Source organism: Asterias rubens, chromosome 21 (genome assembly GCF_902459465.1).
Source record: "Asterias rubens chromosome 21, eAstRub1.3, whole genome shotgun sequence".
Taxonomy (NCBI): Eukaryota; Metazoa; Echinodermata; class Asteroidea; order Forcipulatida; family Asteriidae; genus Asterias; species Asterias rubens.
The window spans coordinates 9,908,420-9,931,853 of NC_047082.1; the positions used below are offsets into that span (position 1 = coordinate 9,908,420).

General features: G+C 36.6%; 1 protein-coding gene across 1 annotated transcript in view; it reads left to right on the forward strand.

Moving 5' to 3' along the window:
• The first annotated feature begins 3,998 nt into the window (after positions 1 to 3,998).
• Positions 3,999 to 23,434, forward strand: part of LOC117304814 (laminin subunit alpha-2-like) — a 97,218-nt gene continuing 77,782 nt past the window's right edge. The window contains exons 1-15 of the mRNA XM_033789427.1: positions 3,999 to 4,107; positions 4,687 to 4,982; positions 12,353 to 12,655; positions 13,221 to 13,334; positions 15,495 to 15,596; positions 16,071 to 16,188; positions 16,553 to 16,762; positions 17,037 to 17,128; positions 17,589 to 17,744; positions 18,183 to 18,323; positions 18,985 to 19,152; positions 20,892 to 20,990; positions 21,585 to 21,814; positions 22,330 to 22,441; positions 22,961 to 23,074. Of these exons, the coding sequence (XP_033645318.1) occupies positions 3,999 to 4,107; positions 4,687 to 4,982; positions 12,353 to 12,655; positions 13,221 to 13,334; positions 15,495 to 15,596; positions 16,071 to 16,188; positions 16,553 to 16,762; positions 17,037 to 17,128; positions 17,589 to 17,744; positions 18,183 to 18,323; positions 18,985 to 19,152; positions 20,892 to 20,990; positions 21,585 to 21,814; positions 22,330 to 22,441; positions 22,961 to 23,074 (2,364 nt within the window). The remainder of the gene's footprint in view (positions 4,108 to 4,686; positions 4,983 to 12,352; positions 12,656 to 13,220; positions 13,335 to 15,494; positions 15,597 to 16,070; positions 16,189 to 16,552; positions 16,763 to 17,036; positions 17,129 to 17,588; positions 17,745 to 18,182; positions 18,324 to 18,984; positions 19,153 to 20,891; positions 20,991 to 21,584; positions 21,815 to 22,329; positions 22,442 to 22,960; positions 23,075 to 23,434) is intronic.

Consider the following 23,434-nt stretch of genomic DNA (forward strand, 5'->3'; position numbering starts at 1 on the left):
AAAACCCTGAGATACTTTTCCTTTAAAATATTCTCTTCTTCTTTTCTAGAACTCCGCTGCAGTTTATTTTTAGGGTTTGGATCAATAGCCCGAGGTGGTTAGTACATGTCGGGAGGGATCAAAAGGAGAGTGGGTTTAAAAGAGCTGTTAATGATTCACAGAGAATGCAAACATTTATTCAAACCTGATGGGTGTTCCTCAAAAGAAATCACACACAAAGTTGGAGACCCAAGTTTGTTGTTGAAAGTTTACTCGCATGCACTCTTGTTTTCAAAGCTTAGAATTAATGGCACATCATCAAATACATTAGGGCACAGGCCAGACTCAAAGCTGAAGACAAAAGTTTTCTGTGAACGTTTACTCGCATGCACTCTTGTTTTAAGAGCTTATAATTAATGGCACATCGTCACGTGGATAGTCCTTAGAGCACTGGCCAGACTCAAAGCTGAAGACAAAAACTTCCTGTCAAAGTTATTCTTCTTATTTTCAAAGCTTAGAAATAATAGCACAATACATAACAGACATTCCAAGCAAAGCAGGTTGTCGAGATGAGTGATCGAAAGTCTTCCATTGATAGAAAAAAAAGGAGACCTCTTTGCTAACCTTCCAAATAAAGCATTGCACTCTGGGGAAAAGCAGCATAAATATTTCTCATTTGGTGATGTGAAGTGGATCTGGATTTGAAATAACCGGAAACCTTTCAAGATCCTGAGAACACAATCAAAGTTGGTTTTGATTATCAAAACAACTTGTATCCCAAAATACACATCCACTATATATCTTCCATACATGCCCATCTCTCTCTCCCACCCCCTACTCCTCCCAACACCCTTCCCACTCATCACCCCTCCCCACCCTGCCCCGCAGTACAACCCTACCTGACCAAATTCACTGCCAAGAAATCTACAATTTTCTGTTAAAGGCAGTGGACACTATTAGTAATTACTCAAAATACTTATAAGCATAAAACCTTTCTTGGTAACGAGTAATGGGGAGAGGTTGGTAGTATAAAACTTTGTGAGAAACAGCTCCCTCTGAAGTGCCATAGTTTTCGAGAAAGAAGTAATTTTCCACGAATATGATTTCGAGACCTCAAGTTTAGAACTTGAGGTTTTGAAATCAACCATCAAAAAGTACACAACTTTGTGTGACAAGGGTGTTTTTTTCTTTCATAGTTATCTTGCAGCTCCGACGACCAATCCAGCTAAAATTTTCACAGGTTTGTTATTTTATGTACATGTTGAGATACACCAAGTGAGAAGACTGGATTTTGACAATTACCAATAGTGTCCACTGCCTTTAAACACAAAATTCAGCCTGTAAACTCTCAGCTCTATATTGCATCTTCATATGCACTTCAGAGAAAGCAGTAAAATTCTGATTCATTTCTTGGTTTATGTTCAAATACGGTTAATAGATCACTGGACTCAATATGGAAAATTTGACACGCAATTTGTGTTTTTTAAATCATGTATTTAAGATTGATGTAAACAAATTATGTACCGAGAGGTTTATTTTTATAACATCCTGGAGAACTATTATAGTAACCAATGGTATTTGTGTTGGGTAAAAGCATGATTTGGGTATTCTGCTTTTCTTGTTGTGTACAATGAGAACTGTATAAATGCTCATTTCTTTCTGAGGGGGGATTCGAACCCATGTCCAGGGTGATTCGAACCCATGACCCCTGCGATTTGTTATTACATTGGAAATGCTTACATTCAGTGATTTTTATGACTGAACAAAAGTTATACTGTGGAAAACTGCTTACATTAAAGATGCTATGTCAGATTTTTGGCCGTTTTTGATCCAAAAAGTTTGATTTAAAATTCAATAGGTATTTTGATGGGGGTCGAGAAAGTTACAAGCTTTCATTTGAGCCATTGCTCTAAAAAGTCTGCCAATTATTAGTAGCAGTGAAATAAAGTGCTCAAAATTAGTTTTTGTCGGGATCCCGACAATATATTATGTGACCAATGTGTTTTATAAGAAACGTTTTCAATTTTTGTCATGGTTCCTGACCATTCAAAGTAAAAGTTAAACTTTTTTCCGTTAGAGCGTGTGATGCTCTTTGAAATACCATTCACTCAAAAAAATCTATTTAGTAATGTTTGGGGCAAAAAATCTGACCGAGCATCTTTAACACAAACTAAACGGTGAGAATTCTCCTCCCAACCTTTTTTCCCCCACCAGAGGGGGATTCGAACCCTGCGATTTGTTATTTTATTAGAAATGCTAACAGTCAGTGATTTCATGATTATGCGCTTGTACAGAAAACTGTTTACATCAGCACAAACTAAACAGCGAGAACTCTCCTCCTACCTTTGTTTTGTGGTGGAGAAGACAGTTTTCTGCGGATACTTTCCTTAATGAGCCCTCGAGGGAACGGAATATATTCTGGCTGTTGGTTCCACACCATTACTAAAACATTTTGGTTCTTGTCAGAGTTGCAAAGTTTGGGAAATAATTGCACTTCTCTTGATCTTTGGAACAATATGACAGGGTGTTTACAATTGTGATCGTGTCAGGCCTCGAGAAAATAAAACACACTCTTGTAACATACATCTCATCAAATATATGATACAGAATTCTCTTACAAGGCTTATTTGTAATGGTAAATTTCCACGTTTCTATTCCCTTTTCCAAGTAAATTGTAACAATAGTTTTGATTGTAATTTCATCATTCTTTGACAATCAGAAAGGAAATAAAACATTTTAAAGGGAGACTAAATATGAACAAATCTAATATACTTTCTTCTGAGCCTTGAATTATCATTAAAACTGTTTTACTGAATGATAACAAAAAATCATTTCAAAATCTTCTTAAATCAAACTTTCATTTTCTTAAAGTTAGAACATCAATCAGCCTGATACTTCACAGAGGCAACAAAGGCGATTGCCTCCATGCCCCCTGGTCATTATCTTGGTGCCCTTGAAATGCTCCAGTAGAAATTTGCAATTTCCTCATCAGGGTGCCCTTTACCGAGGAGAAAATGCCTTGGTGCCCTTTAATTTTTACACTTTCAAAAAAAGAAGCACAGGTCTATATCAATAGGCCTACCAACAAAGTAACACACTTCTTTGTTTGCAAATGTTTGGAAAATATGTTTATTACAAATCACAAGAATGTTTGTAGGCCTACACTATCTCACTAGTAAATAAAAACAACTAGGAAAGAATGTGGCTGTTTTAAGTTTTTTTTTTTCACAAGAAATTGTTTTTGTCCTCAAAGAGTGTTTTGGGATGTTTTCAGTACAAACTGAGTCACAGTACTATGGTGGGTTATGGACCACACAGGTTGTTCAAAACGAAAGAGAACTCTTGTGAAAGTCTTGATGATCTTTTGTCACCTTCAGGTAGATGACCTAGTTTTTTTTTATTGTGACAATAATTTAATGCAAAACACGTGTTCCTTATAGAACAAAATTGAAACAAGTTTTGTAACCAATTCCTTGATAATGTCTGAAATCGAAATGAAACATGTTTTGAAAAAGGTACTTTCTTACAGAAATTTAATGTTATTCTGTTTATATCTTGGTAAATTTTGCTCTAGTAAAAAAAAATACCTAGGCCTAAATAGGATATCATAATCCTAATAAAATATTTGTATATTATGTGACCCGGTTTCCTAAGAGTACAATCTTTTTAAATCACAACAATAAAGTCATTTTGTTACCTTTCTTTGTGTACAGTAAATAACCAACAATGTGGAAAAGAGTATAAAACTCATTCTTGGCACTTACAGTACACAATTATTTCTCTCTTTTAGACCACCCTGTCAAAAAGACCCCATAAAATTACCAAGCAAACATGTACAAAACCAGACAAAGTACATTGATACCCTCTGATTCGTCATCCAAAATGAAAAGGCTCCAGGTTCACACCATGGAGGCCGAAACACACCAGGCCCTTTATGAAATGACCACCCCCTCCCCCTCTCAAAAGCAGGGGCTGTAAAAGTTTAATGATGCATCAAACAATTCCTGCTTCTTTCTTACATGGAAGTTGTCAAGTTGAGGTTGTTTGACTATCAATCCATTGCAGAGAGTTCCTCAGGGGACCCCCTAAATGACTTTGAGGAAGAGTCCGAAAGTCTACATCAAGTATGTTTGTTTACTGGATTGTTAAAGCAGTTTCTGGAAGTATAAATTGCTCACTTAGGACTTGTGTGATGAATAGGCTCACTGTTTGGGCTGTACCTGATTTTTGAACCTTGAAGTGGGTTCCTCCTCGGGAAATTTTGCCATTACCCCAAAAAGTTATTTGTTTATTTTTTGAGGTGATTTTGGGGGTATTTTAAATTGAATTGAGTGCTGGAAGTTTAGAATCAAGTTTTAACCCCTAATAATTTAATATCTTAAACTCTTTAATGTGTGCAAACAAGTTTTTTTTTTTTTTGAAGTTCTGCAAGAACATCCAAAGAAGATTCTTAAACTGAGCATTCTATAGAAACATTCCACCAACCTAAAGAAGGCAGTGAAGAAAATTTAAGTTTCGACCTGGGACAAAATTAAATAGGGAGAACCCATGCAGACGGGTAGGTAACTGGAAAAAAAACCCATTCACTTGGAAGGCTCAAGTCTGAGGATCAAATTGCAGTCCCGAAAGGCTGCCTTCAACAGCAGAAGATCTTTTTGAAACTATCAAATGCTCTCCTTATGAATGTTCTTGTCCTCTTTTTTACAGGTCTTTTTCCACATATATTCAATCTTGCCACAAGAGCGCGCATCACATCCAATGCAACTTGCGGTGAATCAGGGCCGGAGACGTATTGTCACCTCGTAGAGCATGTACCCATGGGGGGGATGCAGATGGAGCCATCCCACGCCCAGTGCCAGGTGTGTAACCTGTACAGCCAGGACGAGTTGGAGAGACGCTGGATCTATAACGCTATTGATGGAACCAACTCATGGTGGCAGAGTCCAACACTTGCTAATGGGAAACACTACCATTGGGTGACCATCACAGTTGATCTACAACAGGTAAAATGACTAGGGCAAGCCAGACTTTACTTATGTGATGCGATCAAGCAAAATGAGTCATTTGTAAACCCAGTCCATTTTACATTTGTTGTTATCCATTTGAAAACATCAAAGGGCCTAATCTATGCTTTGAATACTCTTAAAACGCCATGTTGATAACACCTTTTGCTTCAAAAGTTGTGACATTAGAAACACCAGAGACGCGAGAGAATAAAACTGAGAAAAAGGGGTTTTAAAGGAGAGTTGCTTATTGATAAATCCACCAATTCTTTTCAATGCTCATTTCAACCCCTTTTTATGTTATTTATCGGGAAGAAATTTGCCAATAAAAGGGAAGAGGGTTTGTCGGTGAAAATTTAGTGCAAAACATTTAAAACAGAGGGAATCTTGGTGGTACGACCCCACATTGACAATCGCAAAGCAATATTTACTTGGGCAGCTCTTAGTGAGTTGTGCAAATGGCAGTGCAGTTTGAAAGAAGCTGGTGAGAAATGGGAAGAGAGTGCCTCATTGACAAAAAAGGAAGTTGGTGCAAGTGCTTCGGATGTGTCCTCTTGTGAGGAGTGTGTAGGGAAGTCAAACCCAATTTGTAACCTTGCCTCTTTATGGAGGGATTTTATTCATCAACAAATCCCATGTGGTGAGGTTTTAATGCAGCGTTTATGGCATGTACCTAGTTTTGAAAATGGCGTATTAACCTCCAGGCGACCTGAAGGTGACCTCTTGGCGCACTGGATGGATTGGGTTATTTACTCAATGGTCCCAATATAGGGGCAAATAAAATTCCAGGAGAGGGTATTTCTTATACTTGGTTTACTCTTGGTTGTCATCGAGGAGGTTGTGGTTCGGTGTGAGGACGGCAGATGATTTATCTCATCAAAGATTATTTATTGGAATGACTATAAAAAAATAAAAAAAATAAAAAAATTCTGTCAGCAGCTAGAATCTGAATGTGTGGTGGCTTTGTGAGGATGAGTTTTGTGACTCACATCTGTCTCAATATGCAACTGTTGCGGTGGTAAAATTGTTAGGAATTTTGTTGATTTTCACGATATAAACAATCAGTGGTATTGTTTAATTCTAATTCTATTTTTAAATGATTTTGGTATGTGTAGGCATTTCAGCTAAATACCAAAAAATACCCAATCAAGTCGATGAAATCTATATGAATCCCCTCTTTCACTCTACATCAATTTAACATTCTATTGGATAAATTAGTAATTAGGCCAAGTAGAAAAAAAGGAATTTTGCTGATTTCCAAGATATGAACAATCAGTAGTATTGTTTAATTCTGATTCTTTTTTTAATGATTTTTGTATATATATAGGCATCTCAGCTAGATCCATTTTCTTACATTTTCAATTCAAGAATACATTTATTTCCATACTCTCATAAAAGAATAACGACAGTTACATGTATTACAGACTAAAGCAAAACATATTTTTAAGTAACAGTAAACATAAATAAATAAATCTTTCTGTGTTTCATTCTAATATATGTTTGGAACCAAGTAACACACCCAATCAAGTTGATGAAATCTATACGAATCCCTCCCTTTCACTCCACATCAAGTAAAAATTCTATTGGATAAATTAGTAATTAGGCCAAGTAAAAAAAAAAAGGAAATACAAGTTGATCGTCCGGGTTTTTCCAAAGAGAGGAGGACGAGGGCCTTTTTACATTTTACCTGGTGGCCACCAAGTATTTTAATTCAAACAGACAACAAATTTTTCAGTTTCAAGTCAACACTGACTTTATGTTTACAGTTCTTAAAGGATTGGTAAGTGTTATGAGAAATACTCAGAATATTTGACTTAAAAAAGAAAAAAGGAAAAAAAAAAAAAAAAAAAAAAGAAAGAAGGATGGGGCTTCAAAAGAGGATGAGTTAGGGGACCATCAATTGTTTTATTTTTTAGTTGACCTTATTTAGGAGAAATTAAAGGCTGTTTGCATGGGATAAAGAAAGTCCCACTCCACAAGTTTTCCCTTAATATGTTGAATGTATCAAAAACATTCTTTACTAAATAAGCCCACCCCAGTCATCAATACCAAACACTGTACATCTGGTATTTAACATGATAAGACCCATTTATGATTAAGGCAGTCCTAATGACGCCATACATAGCTGTAATATTATGAAGCCATACATTTTTTTATGCCTCAAACCCCAACATGACATGTGTGAACCTTCTGCATGCTCTAGCTCCCAGGGCACCCTTCCTTAAAGGGCAAGTGCAATACCAAAGAATTTTTGCAAAATGTTTGCAAACATTTAAAAATATTTGGGTACACCTCCTTTAATCCGGGTTGAAAAGGTGCACCCAGAGGGGAGTTTGACCCAGAATAATAGGGCAGTCACCCCCGGGGTACCCTCTTGGACAGTTTCCTTGATCCATGGAGTAACAAGATGCATTCTTTCCTATAGCAGTTATTATATCATGGTCTGCAGTAACATCATGCTTTCTCCAGAAGACGATCAGAGCATACAGATGGAAACGTTGAGTTGATAGTATAAAACATTGTGAGCAACGGCTCCCTCTGAAGTAACATGGTTTTTGAGAAAGAAGTTTTTTCTCACTAAAATTTGAATTTTATATTTGAATTGATTTTGAGAACTCAGCTGAGGTCTCAGATTCAAGCATCTGAAAGCACACAATTTGTGCGACAAGGGTGTTTTTTTATATTCATTATCCTTTCGCAACTTCGACGACCAATTGACGATCAAATTTCACAGGTTTGTTATTTTATGCATATGTTGAGACACACCAAGTAAGAAGACTGGTCTTTGACAATTACCACAGTGCATTTAAAGACAGTGGACACTATTGGTAATTGTCAAAGACCAGTCTTCTCACTTGCTGTATCTCAACATATGCATAAAATAACAAACCTGTGAAAATTTGAGCTTGATTGGTCGTCGGAGTTGCGAGATAACTATGAAAGAAAGAACAACCTTGTCACACGAAGTTGTGGGCTTTTAGATGCTTGATTTCGAGACCTCAAATTCTAAACTTGAGGTTTCAAAATCAAATTCGTGGAAAATTAATTCTTTCTAAAAAACTACGTCACTTCAAAGGGAGCCGTTTCTTACAATGTTTTATACCATCAACCTCTCCCCATTACTCAGTACCAAGTGAGGTTTTATGCTATTAATTATTTTGAGTAATTACCAATAGTGTCCACTGCCTTTAAAGAGTATAATAATTATTCACTTCCTTTCAAACGAAAAAAAAAATATCATTTTGTTTTTAGGACAGATATTATTCTCATCCCTAAGGATTTACAGATCTGTATTATCTCAGATTGGTCCAGGGGCAACTTCCCCCTAGCACCTGTCTCCAGCGTGATATAATCCAATCTCGTCTTGATACCAGGAGGATTCAAAGACATTCCTCCAGCTGCATCCCTAGGGTTGGGTCCAGATCATATTCTATGAATGAAAATGTCTGCCGAGGCTTACAAGTTCCACGTGTAGAGGCTCCAAAAAATAATTGGTTCCAAAAAAAGTAATTTTTCCTGTGACTTATTTGGCATAATTCTGGGCTAAGTCAAGTGAATTCCCAATTCAACAAGTTTTCCCACATGTACTTCTGAAAATGTCTAAATAAATTTGGTGATTTAAATTAAATAATAAAATAAATAATAAATTCCTGAACATCAAAACTCCCTGAAGATTTTATATGAGCTTGTTGTTAATTATTACCCAATTTCAGTTGGATATTTAAGTTCGGTTTCATTCTTAAAAAAAACAACTAAAACCACATGTTGCAAATTGTGTGTATAGGGCTATTACTCCCGGTGTTTGATCCCTGAGTGGCTTGTATAAGCTCAGTAAAGCCATTGAGAAGAGTAAGGACTAAATTTAGTTTAAGATCAATCCGACATCCTTGAAAAGTAATTTATTTTCATGAAAATGGCTTTATTTATCTAGAACGAAAAACAAAGTACTTATGCTCCTATCTCACTGAAAACTTAATAATTTTTGGATAAGGCACTGCTCTAGAATTGCAAAGGTTGTGTTACCCAAGTAATATGCTTGTTATTTTGTTTGTCACAGAACTCGGAAAAGTACCGAGTTTACAGTGCTTAAAACATCTGTGTAAGGGCAAAAATAAAATTAAAATTATTAATTTCTGTGAAAATATATTATTAACTATTGCAGTGCATACAATCCTCATACAAATGTTGAATGTTTTGGAGTCCAATAATTCCTTACCCCTTCCCCTGGTGGACACACTTCCAACTTCATCGAAAAACCTCAGTTTTTCCAGACGATGATGGTTTAAAAGTATCGTATTCCTAATCACTAATATGCCACAAGTCTCAGACGACTCTTGTATTCAAGGAGCTTCAAAATAAACCCAAGTAAGAAGTTAAGTAGCTTGCTTCATTATGAGGCGAAGAAATGTACAAAAGTACAAAAGTATAAATCCTTTTAGTATTTCCAATAGCTTTCGGGAGTAAATTGATACCTTATGTACTTTTTACTGTGTCGCTTTTGTATGAGTTGTATTTCAGAATGACATTGCTTCAGAATGAGTCTATGACATTATGTTGATAAAAACAGTTTGGTTTAAGTCTTCAAGCATTGACAATCACGATAATCTTCCAACTTTAGGCCGTGTCCGAAACGACGACTTCGGCTACAGCTACGTCTAGATCAGCGCGTCTGTCAGTGTTGAAGAATAGGCAGACGCGCGCGATCTAGCCGTAGCTGTAGCCGACGACTTCGGCTACAGCTACGTCTAGATCAGCGCGTCTGTCAGTGTTGAAGAATAGGCAGACGCGCGCGATCTAGCCGTAGCTGTAGCCGAAGTCGCCGTTTCGGACACGGCTTTAGTCTGATTTCCGATTTTGGGGGCCATTGGGAAAAAATTTGAGTAAATAGCTTCAAATGTCCATTAAAGCCTACATCATGTGTAGATCAGTGTAGAGAACAGTAATTGGTTATTTTATCAGTTAGCTTGTTGGGGGACCAAAGTTCTGGGTTGACTTCAAGCTGTGCGTTTCTTAGCTTCAAAGTTAGACCTTACCTAATGGCAGGCTGTTTTTGTCTGTTTGCTTGTTTGTTTGTTTGTCTGCTTACTTTTTGTTCAAAAGTTGATAAGCGGAAAAAAAAAAAAACCCAAAAACAACAACCCCAACTTACATAAAAATATGGCTTTTCAGGGTATTGTAATATTTTGTTTCACTGGTTAATGCTAGGTTGAAACTTATGACGGTTAAAATTTTATCAACGGATCAAAGCAACCATTACATTCTGCTACTTAAGTATTGCCAACAATCTACCCTAAGGTTGCATTGATCTGTATTCAAACTTCTAGCTGGTACTTACTGGTTTTTAATGAGTAAGTCTCTAAGCGCATTTTATAGTGCCAGTAGGAGGTACGGATATTGTACATGTATGTATTGTTTATTGTTAGGCTGGTTGTTTGGTACTTAGGCCAAGTCATCGGTTTTGTTGAATAACTGAATAGATGTTGAGCTTAAAATTTAAAGGGAACATTAAGGCCTGTAACATTTGAAGTTTTAAACTTAGTAGGAGCTGGTGTGAAACTCTGCATGATGGTTATACAGGAGGGTTTTCGGTACATGAATATTTCTTTTGATTTGAGTTCTGGTGGTTCTGATGGGAACTGATGGTGAATCAACGTTTCGATCAGTATGCTCTGAGTGTCTTCATGAAAAGCTGTCATTTGCTCTATTGGAGGCAGACAGTTTTAATGGGATCCTGCTGTGGAGATAAACCAAAAAGCCTTGTGAACATTTCATTTTTAAAATGGTGGTGACGGTTTTGAGATTTTGCTAAAAATCCTGAACAATTATGTCCAAACAAGAAGAATAATCCCCTATAAGAATACACAATCTAAGAAACATTACACACCCAGATTCAAATTTTGGGGCATAAAAACTGATATCTTTTTACATAACCACATATACTTCAAAGTGAAATGTTTCTTAAAATGCTTTCTTAATCGAAAGCTGCTGTAAGCTTCTAACCAAAAGATTTTACTGCAATTTTTAAAGTGATTAACAAACATGTACCTTCCCTTTAAATTGACCATTAAATGACATTTGCTGAGGTGAAACTATTAACCGCTTAGTGTGCAAATCGAAGGGTGCTCAAGGGAAGGCTTGTTTAGCACCCGGTCGTAACTTATCAAATCTTACCTGAGGAAAACCCTAAGTTCATTGTCATACTTATTATTGGTTTGTCGTTAATATGTCAGCACATCAGACATTCTTAAATACTCCACATACATTGTGCCACAATTTTTCACCTTTTCTCCTGGGTGGGGGTTGGGGTAGAATAGTTTTTAAATGGTTTGAGACGCAATAGAATACTTGTATTTGATTTACTTTTTTTAAAACTTTGAATCAGCATGGTTGATGTTGCATGTATGAAACATAATTGTTATAAAAACAAATTATTTGATATTAAGGCTAACTGTTGTTATGGCTTTTACAAGCTAGTTAAAAGTTAGAAGAAGGAAAACCACTATGAAGCAAATACCAAAAACATCCCGTCTTGATATTCTCAAAGTTAGCACCAATGAATGTGCACAAAATCCATGGCAAAAATTAAACTATTGTAGCAATTTTATTCAAAATCTGACCATTATTATTGCTCTCCAATGAAAGATAAACAAACAAACAAATAAATCAATCAATCAATCAATCAATCAATCAATAAATAAGATAAAATATCAATAATGCATCATATCTTTAGAAGAGAATGACACTTTCTGGTTTTACATTCAGACAATTATGTAGCAATTTTGAAGTTTACTTGGTGTATATTTGTTTGTATAAAGAAAGCGTTCCAGCTGGGAGAACGCTGAGGCTGATCGGACTCCAGTCCTAATTCTGAAGTTTTCTCAGCTATGCTTCCACATGGCCCAAGGCTCTAACATCAGCCTGTGTTTATTGATGCTCAATCTTTGTGTTTGATATGATGTCAAAACATATCAGTTACTGCTTCCATAATTCATGGGGTATTTGATGCAACCCAGAACCGAGGAGTGGTCTACATGTCGCTGGAAGGGCGCTTGTCATATTGTTGTCAAGTTTTCAACAAGTCTGGTACCTTTTGTGTATCAAGTTTTTGGCCATGGCATGAATCCTTACTCCACAGACCTGTTTTTATTTGTGTATCTTGACTGCCGAGAAAAAAACAGAGCAAATAGTAATGATTTTGAAGTTATCAGACAGCCCTTATTTTATTAAAACTCACATGCCAAAAGGAAAGTTGGCCGAATAGATTGCTTCAAAACTATGGAATGGAAAATTTTGTTGGGTGAAAAATAATATATAAAAAAGTATTAAAAAATAACAAAATTTTACAAATTTTCCTCTGAATTTGATCTCAGGTGTTCCACATAGCGTACATCATCATCAAAGCGGCCAACTCCCCACGACCAGGGAACTGGATCCTGGAACGCTCTATCGACGGCGTCAACTACGAACCGTGGCAGTACTACGCTTACTCAGACTTGGAATGCCTACGAGCGTACGGGATTGCCCCGGCTGTTGGGATGCATCGTTTCGTGAGGGATGATGAAGTGATATGTACGTCGTATTACTCACAGCTCGAACCATTAAGCAATGGGGAAATTCATACATCTATTGTTATGGGCCGGCCGAGTTTAAAGAAACCAAGTGAGACACTCATGGTGAGTAGAATTTGAAATTTGAAGGTTATTCGGAGGTTTTTCATTTTGATTTTACCCATATACACCGATGTGTATTACTATTAGCACTGTATACTCTGAAACAACAAACACACATAGGATTCGAACTGCCTCTAGCTACCGGGCAATCTCGGTGGTCTAGTTGGTATGACACTGCTCTAGAATTGCAAAGGTCGTGGGTTTGAATCCCACCCGAAGAAAGTGGTCAATATAAAATAAAAAACAGTTTGGCGTTTCGGACAAACTACTCATTTAGCTTGCTCGCATCACATTTTGCAAATTTTTAATTGGATTTCCATGGTACAATTCTGATTCCACTTCTCTACAATTCAAAACTCATCTCAAATCCCATTTGTTTCCTGTTGCCTATTGTTCAGTTTAATCCTTTTGTTTGCCTATTATTAGTGTATTAATTGCTAATTTGCTGCCATTTGTCTTTTGTTTTTTTTGTAAAGCGCATTGGTATTTCTTTCAGTTATGAATTGCGCTATATAAGAATTAGCTACTATTCTTCTTATTTTTGGAAAAATCCTTATTCCTCTCTCAGAAATTTATGTCCGCAAGATTTGTGAGGCTACGTTTCCAGCGGATACGAACGTTGCTCGGAGGTTTGATGGCCAATGGAAAGAACGGATTCATTGATGAAAATGTATACAATCGGGTAAGACACATTACAATGTTGGCTAAAGTGCTATTCATACAGCAGCAATTTAATTGAGGTCCCTTGCTTAATTTTAGCATGGTTGTAAAATGTAGCAATGAATGTTTGACAAGATATTGCAAGAGAACTTGGACAGTAGAACAAATTGTTGTCCTTTCACATGAGGTACATTTTTGTACAATTTTACAAGCATGCTACAATTTAGCAAGGGACCCTTGCTAAATTGCTATCGTTTGAATAGGGCTTAAGAAACTTTAAGGGAAGATGTATGTTTTTGGTAATCACTTAAATGCAGTGGACACTATTGGTAATTACTCAAAATAATTTTTATCATAAAACCTTACTTGGTAACAAGTAAAGGGGAGAGGTTGATAGTATAAAACATTGTGAGAAATGGCTCCCTCTGAAGTAATGTAGTTTTTGAGACCTCAGATTTAGAATTTGAGGTCTCGAAATCAAGCATCTGAAAGCACACAACTTTGTGTGTCAAGGGTGTTTTTTTCTTTCATTATTCTCACGCAACTTCGACGACCAATTGAGCTCAAATTTTCACAGGTTGGTTATTTTATGCATATGTTGAGATACACCAACTGTGAAGACTAGTCTTTGACAATTACCAATAGTGTCCAGAGTCTTTAATAAAAGCAATGGCAATAAAAACTTTTGGTTAGATGCCTACAGCAGCTTTTGATAGTTTAAAGCTGTTTCAGAAACATTTCACTTTGAAGTAATGTGGTTATGCGCCGAAATGTTTATTCTGAGAAGCATTACCACAGTTATGTTTCTTAATTTGGTCAAAAAACGCAACCATCTTTTGAAATGAAACCATGTTAGTTTTATTGTATACATCTACATTTATCGATCGACTGGTTAAAAAAACAAAAGGTATACTTTGCCTTTATGTTAACTTCTTTTACTTTGAGACATGCTTGTCGTGTTTGTGTTTATTAAAAGAAATTAGGGAGGGGGGGAAAGAGATAAAAGTTCCCTTCACTCATTTTTTTAAGAAAATTTCTCAAACTTTGAATTTCTTAGTTACATACTTATGAGTACATTTTATAAAGAGATATTTTGAATTCGACGATGCTGTCATCGAACGAGTCAGCTAGCATGTGTACTTGCCTATATTGTCACCCATGGTGCCAAACCAGTTTGCGCTTGATTACTCAAATTAGGGAGACTCCAGGAGTATGAATGGGGTGTATTTTTGGCATTTAGGAACACCCCAGTGGGTCGGCAATTGATTCAATTGCATATAGACAACCTACCCCATAAACAGATCAGGTCATTGAACTCAGAGTTAACTTGTAAGCAGTCCCGATGTCTGCTGGCCCTATGGAAAGGGTTATGGGAAAAAAGGCTTGACGCCTGTAATTCCTTTTTTTGTGTCAGTGGAGTGAAGTAGAACATCGAACACAAATTGGGGTGGTGGGACCTTATGCGTGTTTAAGGAACTGTAGATAGATTGTTGTTGGTTATTTCATTTAGTCGCAAGTTTCAAATTAGCGCTGTAGATGAAGCGAATAATGACATGGGGTTTGGCTATAAAATGTCTCAACAAGTTCCACCGGCTTGTTAAGATGACTGAGCTACAGTTAGTTGATGAAAAGGACTTGACACCTTGTTGCCAAGTAATGAGCAACAATTTCTTTGGATGGCAAAATAAATTTGTTTGGACTGTCCTGGAAGTCTGGAAGTTTCTTGAGAGTGTCCTTCGCCCCTGAGCAAAATGATTACAGTACAAAGATAATACAAATAATAGAATGCCAAAGACAAACTTCCTAACATGGGCTTACATACACAAAAAGTATACAGTCCAGAGAAGTATAGTGCTTTTTAAATTGAACATGATTTGGAAGATTTCTCCACATTTTCAAGTTAGGGCATTCATTTTCAAGACTGTCGTCCTACACTACTCCTCCAAACTAGAGTTTTCTTCTTTGAAGAGAAAGCTTCACTCCGAAAAACTTCACCCTTTTACCCTTTTGCACAGTCTTTCTGGGAGGCTTAAAAAAACAAAAAATACCCCAAATAAAAGAGTATAAAAGTCAGGCCATTACCTTTTTTGTGTACATTTTTGTCGTAGGTCCTTTTGGTTGGTGAGCAGTTTGCACGAGCTTATTCTATTTTCTCTAAGACCCGGTACAATTTTTCTTGCAGTATTTCTATTCAGTGAAGGACATCTCAATCGGAGGGCAGTGTATATGCTATGGTCATTCTAGAACCTGTGTGCAAGACCCAGACGCTAGACCAGATCAACCGGTAAGTTTCTGAATCTTCTGAAACCCTCCAATCCTTTCGATCTGTCAGTCAGTCATGTGTGATGCCATCAAGCAAAATGAGTTGTTTTCAATTGGTTAAAAATATCTTTTTTTATTATACAGATCTTTGAAAATCTAAAAAAAAAGTTAAGCATTTTAGGCTCAAAACACAATCAAAAAGCGGTTGGCGCTGAAAGAGTTAACAACAATTGTCGGAGTACATTGAAAGCACTCCTAATCTTCTCATAAGCTTGTCCGGAAGTAGAGAAGGCTTGCACTTAGCCACAACATTTAAAGTGGTTCAGCACCCCTCCCCCAATTCCTAAAATTAAATCAAGCCCTGTCACCGATAATAATCGCCCATCATTGTTGAAATGTTTCCGGTGCTCTCAGCACCCCTCGTTGTGTGTCCTTTATGACCGAGTTATGAAATCATTGTACACTGATTTTAATGTTAACATTCACATGTGATTAGGTGTTGAAGTGTGTTTGCGAGCACAACACCTGTGGGGAGAGCTGCGACAAGTGTTGCCCAGGGTTTATCCAGAAGCCGTGGCAACCTGGTAGCAGGGAAGAAGGAAATGAGTGTGAACGTGAGTAAATTCTCATTTTTTGTTTTTTAAAGACTGGAAGTGTTTGAGTTGGTTTGTTATAAGGTCAGAGTGGAATAGACTGTCTCTGTGTCACTTGATGGTAGGTCCAGAACGGAGGGATCTGGAAAGTTTGCCCCCTAATGATAACAAAATAAATTAAACTAAGATATAAACAAATATTTAAAAAAGTAATTTTCTAAAAAAAAAAATTAAAAAAAGAATCATTAACTAGAGTAGAATTTGATAAAGGACTCATAGTTTTATGACACTTGAGTGTATTTCCATAGAATTTTCCAGGTAAAAACAAAAATAAAAAATGCTTCTAGGATTTACAAATGCATTAAAATTAAAATTCTCGTTTCAGCCTGCAATTGCCACGGACACTCTGACACTTGTTACTATGATGAGAGCGTTGCTATGGCCCATCAGAGTCTCGATATCCATGGAAACTATGAAGGAGGAGGCGTGTGTGTGAACTGTAGAGACAACACCGATGGTGTCAACTGTGAAATGTGTCTTGATGGCACGTACAGACCTCTGGGAATTGAGCCCAATGATCCGCAACCATGTGTTTGTAAGTTTCAGCTCCTAACTTGAGCTCTGTTTTTTTGGTCAGTCTCTAAACTTTTATTCTTATTCAGGCCTCCAATTATTAATTTAAAGGCAAATTCTACCTGTGGTTTTTAGAACCGTTTAAACAAAATAATCTTATTTAGCTGTAGATGTACACAATAAAACTAAACATTCAAAAGGTGCATCAAGTAATATGGACACTGTTTTTTCAATTATTTTAAACTAATTTTCACTTGAACAAATCAAATGTTTATAATTGATTTTTGTCTTTGCAGCTTGTGACTGCAGCACCATCGGCACCAGACGAGACCCAAGTCAGAGACTTCTTGTGTGCGCCAAGGATGAGAGTAAGATGTACGAGGGCTTGGTAAGTTTTCTTTTTGAGTCTTTAACTTCTTTCTGTATTTTAAAAATGCCACTGTTTGTTGTTTTGCTAAAATACTACCTATAAATACAATTATTCTAATTTCCTTAATAATTGTTTATCATTATTTATAAGTTTGTGCATACTTGAATTGCATTCTTTGTCTTGTCTTCTTTGATCTTCTTTTCAGTAATTATTTGTCTCAACCAGTTCTTGACTTTCTTTGACTTGAATTGAATATAACTTCACATTTGCCAAATTCCTCTCCATTTGGTTGTTCTCTGAAATCTGGCTTAGAACTCAGGCGACTGCTTCTGCGAGACTGGTTACGCAGGTCAGCGTCATGACCTACGCAGGACTGCGTTGTGACCAGTTTTTTTGTGTATTTTTGTAGCATTTTGTGGTATAACATCACATGGTCTAATTCCTCACCACTTGGTTGTGCTCTGAATTCTACCTATAGAATCCAGGTGACTGTTTCTGCAAGACTGGCTACGCAGGTCAGCGTTGTGACCAGTGCGCCAGGGGTTATTTCGGCTATCCAACATGTCAGCCCTGCCAGTGTAATCTGGCCGGTAGCCTTGACCCAGATGCGTGCGAGGGTCCTTGTGTTTGTAAAGTAAGTAAACCCAGTGGCAACAATTTCAGATAACAGTGGGACACATTTCCCAGGGAATGACCTTGTTTCAGTAATTTTGCATTGACAATGACTAGAGCATGCTAGTCGAAATTTAAGAACTCACTCTGTGGTAGTGCAGTTTAGAACGATTATATTATAAGCTTAAGTAGTAGTCCCTGCCATCTTTCTATACCCTCCGCCCAGGTAGTAGTTAAAAAGCAGGACAGTTCTTTTTAGAACTGAGAAGTCTCCCAAACAATCACAGAATTTGTTTTCACATGCATATAACTTGGGTGGGATTCGAACCCACGACCCTTGCAATTCTAGAGCAGTGTCTTACCAACTAGACCAATGAGATTGCCCGGTGGCTAGAGGCAGTTCGATGAAGAGTGATGCTGTTCTAAATTCTGTATGTGTACTATAATTTTGTATAATTAGGAGAATGTGATAGGACCAAGTTGCGACCGTTGTCAAGCGGGATATTTTAACCTGAACGAGGACAATGAAAGTGGATGCAGTCAATGTTTCTGTTTTGGGATTACAACAATCTGTGAGAGTGTACCTTGGGGAATCGTAAAAGTAAGTCTTCCTCTAAGATATTCTTACACTAATTAATCTTATATTCATATCACTAATTAATCTGGAAGTCTCTGGACACTTTCAAAACATTGCTGAAAACTCACCTTTTCAAATTTTCTCTTGGATAGACTTTTGTTGTTATTTTTTACCACTTGATTTTGCTATTGCGTTTATGTAAACCTTTTTTTTTTTTAAACGTGCTCTTATTTCTTTCTAAGCACTTGTAATTTGTAATCTTTTTTGTTACTCTCTCTGTTTTTTGGTTTTTATACGCCTTGGAATAAGTTTAGTCTTAGATAGATGGCACTTTACAAGTTTCAATTATTAATATTATTTTTATTTATATTTATTTTTGAGATGAACTGGATGGACAATTCAGTGACGACCACTGTGCCTATTTTAATGGTTCAGGGCCCAAGTTCATGAAGCTGTCATTTAAGCAGGAAATTCTGCTTAGCAAATTTCTTGGCTAAAGCAAAAAGTTACCAGGGGATGTTCTGGATGGTAACCTGTTTTTTTAAGCAAAAGTTTTTGTGCTTAACAAGTTTTCTGGCTGACAGGCTTTATGAAATTGGGCGCTGGTATGACTGTTTGTTTGGAAAGTATTTGCCTATCAATAGTTGGAATGTAATATATATATATATATTTTTTGATACTACAGATTAAAGACATGAGTGGTTGGTTTGTAACAAACAAAGAGAATTCAGCTTACATCCATCCTCACATTGCTGGACCTAACATGATTGCCATCAATCACCAAGACGCTAAGCAGCAACTCAAGGCTAAGAACTACTACTGGATGGCACCTCAGGCCTTCCTTGGGAATAAGGTATGTCTGAATCATAATAATAGTAATTATAGTAATAACTGTAGTAGATGTTAAATTTTCGTCGGGGATAAAGAATATTAATGTTGGTTTTTTACCCTTACACCGATGTGTGTTAGCACTGTTTACCAAGTACTTTCCCAAGGTGTGAACAAAATCACAGGCTTATGACTTTACTGGGTACCCGCTGCTAAAATATAGGATTTCAACTGCCTCTAGCTACTTGTATTGGCTATCTCGGTGGTCTAGTTGGTATGACACTGCTCTAGAATTGCAAAGTGTCATGGGTTTGAATCCCATCCCAGTAATATGCCTGTGATTTGTTTTAACAGAGCTCGGGGAAAGTACTGAGTATACAGTGTTAACATCAGATCTTTTGAAATAAAGTTTTCACATTTGTTAGTTTTTTTTTTTATATATCCACATTTATATAGGTTTAAAACAATTAAGCGAATGGTTCCGAAAATCAAACCTGTACTTTGCAGTTTAAAAGAAATAATTAAATAAAGTAAAATGCTGATGTCAAAGTCTTCTATAACCATGTGTTTCTTGTAAAGTCTAGACAGCTCAGACTTTATTCCAAGGTGATCATTTTGTTTTGTCCCAGAAACAAAATCAGAATCCAACTTTGTTCACACCATGCATTCCAGACAAAATTGGGCCACCCAGCAGTTGTCCTGTCCTCTGATAGAACTAATTTAGACGTGGCTGGCCAGATTTATTGTTAGACGTTTCAGGTTTTTCTCTCGTCTATTCTGAGATGGAATGTATCAAGTGATGATTTGATAATAACAGAAAGGAAGGATATACCTGGTCCTTTATTGATAATAATAGTATATGATTTTTTTATATCATGGTGTCTAAAAAATATGAAATTGAAATAGGACCTGAGCACCCTTAAAATTGAAGCCGACCATAATTTTTCAAACCAATGTTGAAGGCAGTGGACACTTTTGGTAATTGTAAAAGACTAACTAGCCTTCACAGTTGGTGTATCTCAACATATGCATAAAATAAAAAACCTGTACAAATTTGAGCTCAATCGGTCATCAAAGTTGCGAGATAATAATGAAAGAAAAATAACCCTTGTCACACGAAGTTGTGTGCATTTAGATGGTTGATTTCGAGACCTCAAGTTCTAAATCTGAGGTCTCGAAATCAAATTCGTGGAAAATTACTTCTTTCTCCAAAACTATGGCACTTCAGAGGGAGCTGTTTCTCACAATGGTTTATACCACCAACCTCTCCCCATTACTCGTCACCAAGTAAGGTTTTATGCTAATAATTATTTTGAGTAAATACCAATAGTGTCCACTGCCTTTAAAATTGAAGCCGACCCTAATTTGTCAAACCAATGTTACGAGGGAAAGGAAATAAAAAATGTACACTTTAAATATCTTTAAATTGCATTTCTTTCCAAAACATTACATAGACTTATCACATGTGTATTTATGGTGCCTCATGTGACCAACCATTTTACAGAGAACAGTCTTCGTTGTACATTTCTTGTGTTGTTCTTTCTTTCCTGTTCTTGGTTTTGGATACTGGGTGTAGTGTAGTATTCATCTAATTATAGGCATTAACAAAAAATGTTACTGTTAAAAACAATAAATGAATGAAAACAAAGTTGTGCGACACAGAACTTTTATGAGTTTTTTTTTTAAAACTAATTGCAAAAAAAAAAAAAAAAAATAAAATAAAATAAAAATTGATGTAGGCCTATAATTTGTTTGTTTCAACAGCTGACATCATATGGTGGTCGGCTGCAATTCACTGTTTCGTATACAGATGAGCCTGGACTCCTAGCTGATCCAACGACAGATATTGATATTATTATGGAGGTAGGAAAATAAGAATATGTGATGCGATCAAGCGAAATGAGTCAATTGTCGACCCTGGCCATTGTAATTTTTTTTAGAAAGTTGAAAGGAGAATAATGTAATACCACCTTCGGTTCAAAAGCTGGGAAAGTAGAAACACAAAGAGATATGAGAGAATAAATCTGAGAAAAAAAGGAGGTTTAAAGTCAAGTTGTTTGTCTATTTTGGCTTGTTTCTCCTTACTGATATTTCTGGGGAAAAAAACCAACTCAATTAGCTTGATCACATTTATGTTGAATTTATTGACCAATTAATGTTCAAATAATGTTTGTAGAAAATCCAAAGCTGTTTTTACTTTCAGGTACTCCAAATTTTTCACCCTTACTCCAAATCTTGTCAACCTTTTTGTTCCTAAAAAAAAAATTGTTTGCTTTACAATTCTCAACTTTACAGCAGTTACAAAAAAACAAACAGTTGATACCACACCATGCAATGCCTCAAATCCTATATCCTGTAAAACTTGATATAATTATTTGTTAAGGTCAGAACAGGTTTTGTGCTTTCTATGTTTTGCAACTAAATATTCTCATGATATGCAAATTTTGTGCGAATTAGGGAAACGGCATCACCATCTACAAGAACTCCCTGGTAGTCATGCCGGATACCAAGGAGACCGTTATCATTACAATGACTGAAAAGGATTGGCACCGGCTGACCTCTAGCACTGACCTTGAGGACGGGTCAAGAGGGCGAGTAGCGACCCAAGATGACTTTATGTCCGTTCTGAGCGAGATGAGTAAGATGATGATTCGAGCCGTGTACAGTTCTCGTCTCGTTGAATCAAGGTGAGAACCAAAGAGCAAAAAATAAAATAATAATAATAAATTATTTTTACATATAAAATCTCAAAACGCTGAACAGTATTTACATATAAACATTAAGCGTAAAAGAGTTAAGCAAAAATACAGCAAGATTACATTATCGTAAAATAGGACCGACACAAAAACAAACAATGAGATCAAACAACAAGACACAATCAACACTTCTCTTGATATGCAAAACTCTCATAAATTTTTGTTTATTGCCAACCTCTAAAGGTGTGTACACCATTAATAAGATATACATGTTTACAGGTTGGCCATATAAATTAATAGTAATTGGAATTTCTGTCCAAAGCCCAAAGTTTGAAATCAGTGAACCATGTAAGGAGGTTTACATTTTGTTCTAGCGGCTCCGATGACCACTGATTTTAAAAAGACTATTTCATGTATAATGTTTTGAGGCACAGAAGTTGTGACGATATTCTTTTTATTTGAAAAAAACATTTTTTTTATGGAATATAAATTTTAATTTTGATTAGATTGAGTGACGTGTCTCTAGAAATCGCATCTGAGGCAGCTACGGATCCGGGTGTCTTCACCAGCATTGAACGATGTCAGTGCCCAGCATCCTATGAAGGACTCTCATGTGAGGTAAGACGTTACAAATATATTCGCTCCATAACAAGTTTAAAGACAGTGTGGACACTAATGGTAATTGTCAAAGACCAGTCTTCTCACTTGGTGTATCTAAACATATGCATCAAATAATAAACCTGTGAACATTTGATCATCAAAGTAATAAGAGAATAAAGGAAGAAAAAACACCCTTGTTGCACAAATTTGTGTGCTTTCAGATACATATGTTAAATAACCGAGTGAGAAATTACCCCTTTCTCCAAAACTACATTACTTCAGAGGGAGCCATTTCTCACAATGTTTTACACTATTAACAGTATACTATCTTTATGTATGTTTTTTTGCAAGCTCAACAGAAATGTTAAAATTTGGCTTTATGGGCAATTTCCATTTTAAGATTCACAGTAAATTTTCAATAGATAGAGCCCTGCCAAAATATTTTCTCTATTAAAAGTCAACTTCTTTTTTCCGTTGAACACATAACTCCCTTTCTACCTTCCAACTTAATTTCTTTTTCTCTGTTTTAATTTAAAGACCTGTGTTGTTGGACACCGTCGTGTAAACAGCGTACTCTTGAACGGTGCATGTGAGCCTTGCCAATGCAACAACCACGCTACAGAGTGCAGCGATTTCAACGGAGAATGTTTTGTAAGTACTTGCTTGCTTCAATCGTTAAATTTCTATCATGATCAGGGCCCAATTTCATGGCTCTGCTTACCGTAAGCGCAGAATCGGCGCTTACGGAAGCAGGGAATTATGTGCTAACGGCAAGCGTATTTCACGGGTTAGCGGCGAATTTTGGCTTCTGCGCGTGCGTACTCCGCGTTAATAGGCATTCGACGCTTACAAGGCTAGCGCAGAAATCGGCGCTTGCACATAAGCGGGGAATTGTGATCGTAAGCGCAGAATTCGGCGGTAAGCCTGGTGCATGTTTCCCTCCATTCTACAATCTAGACTGTTTTAAAGCCATTGGACCCTTTCAGTAAACAGTATTGTCCAAGGCCCACA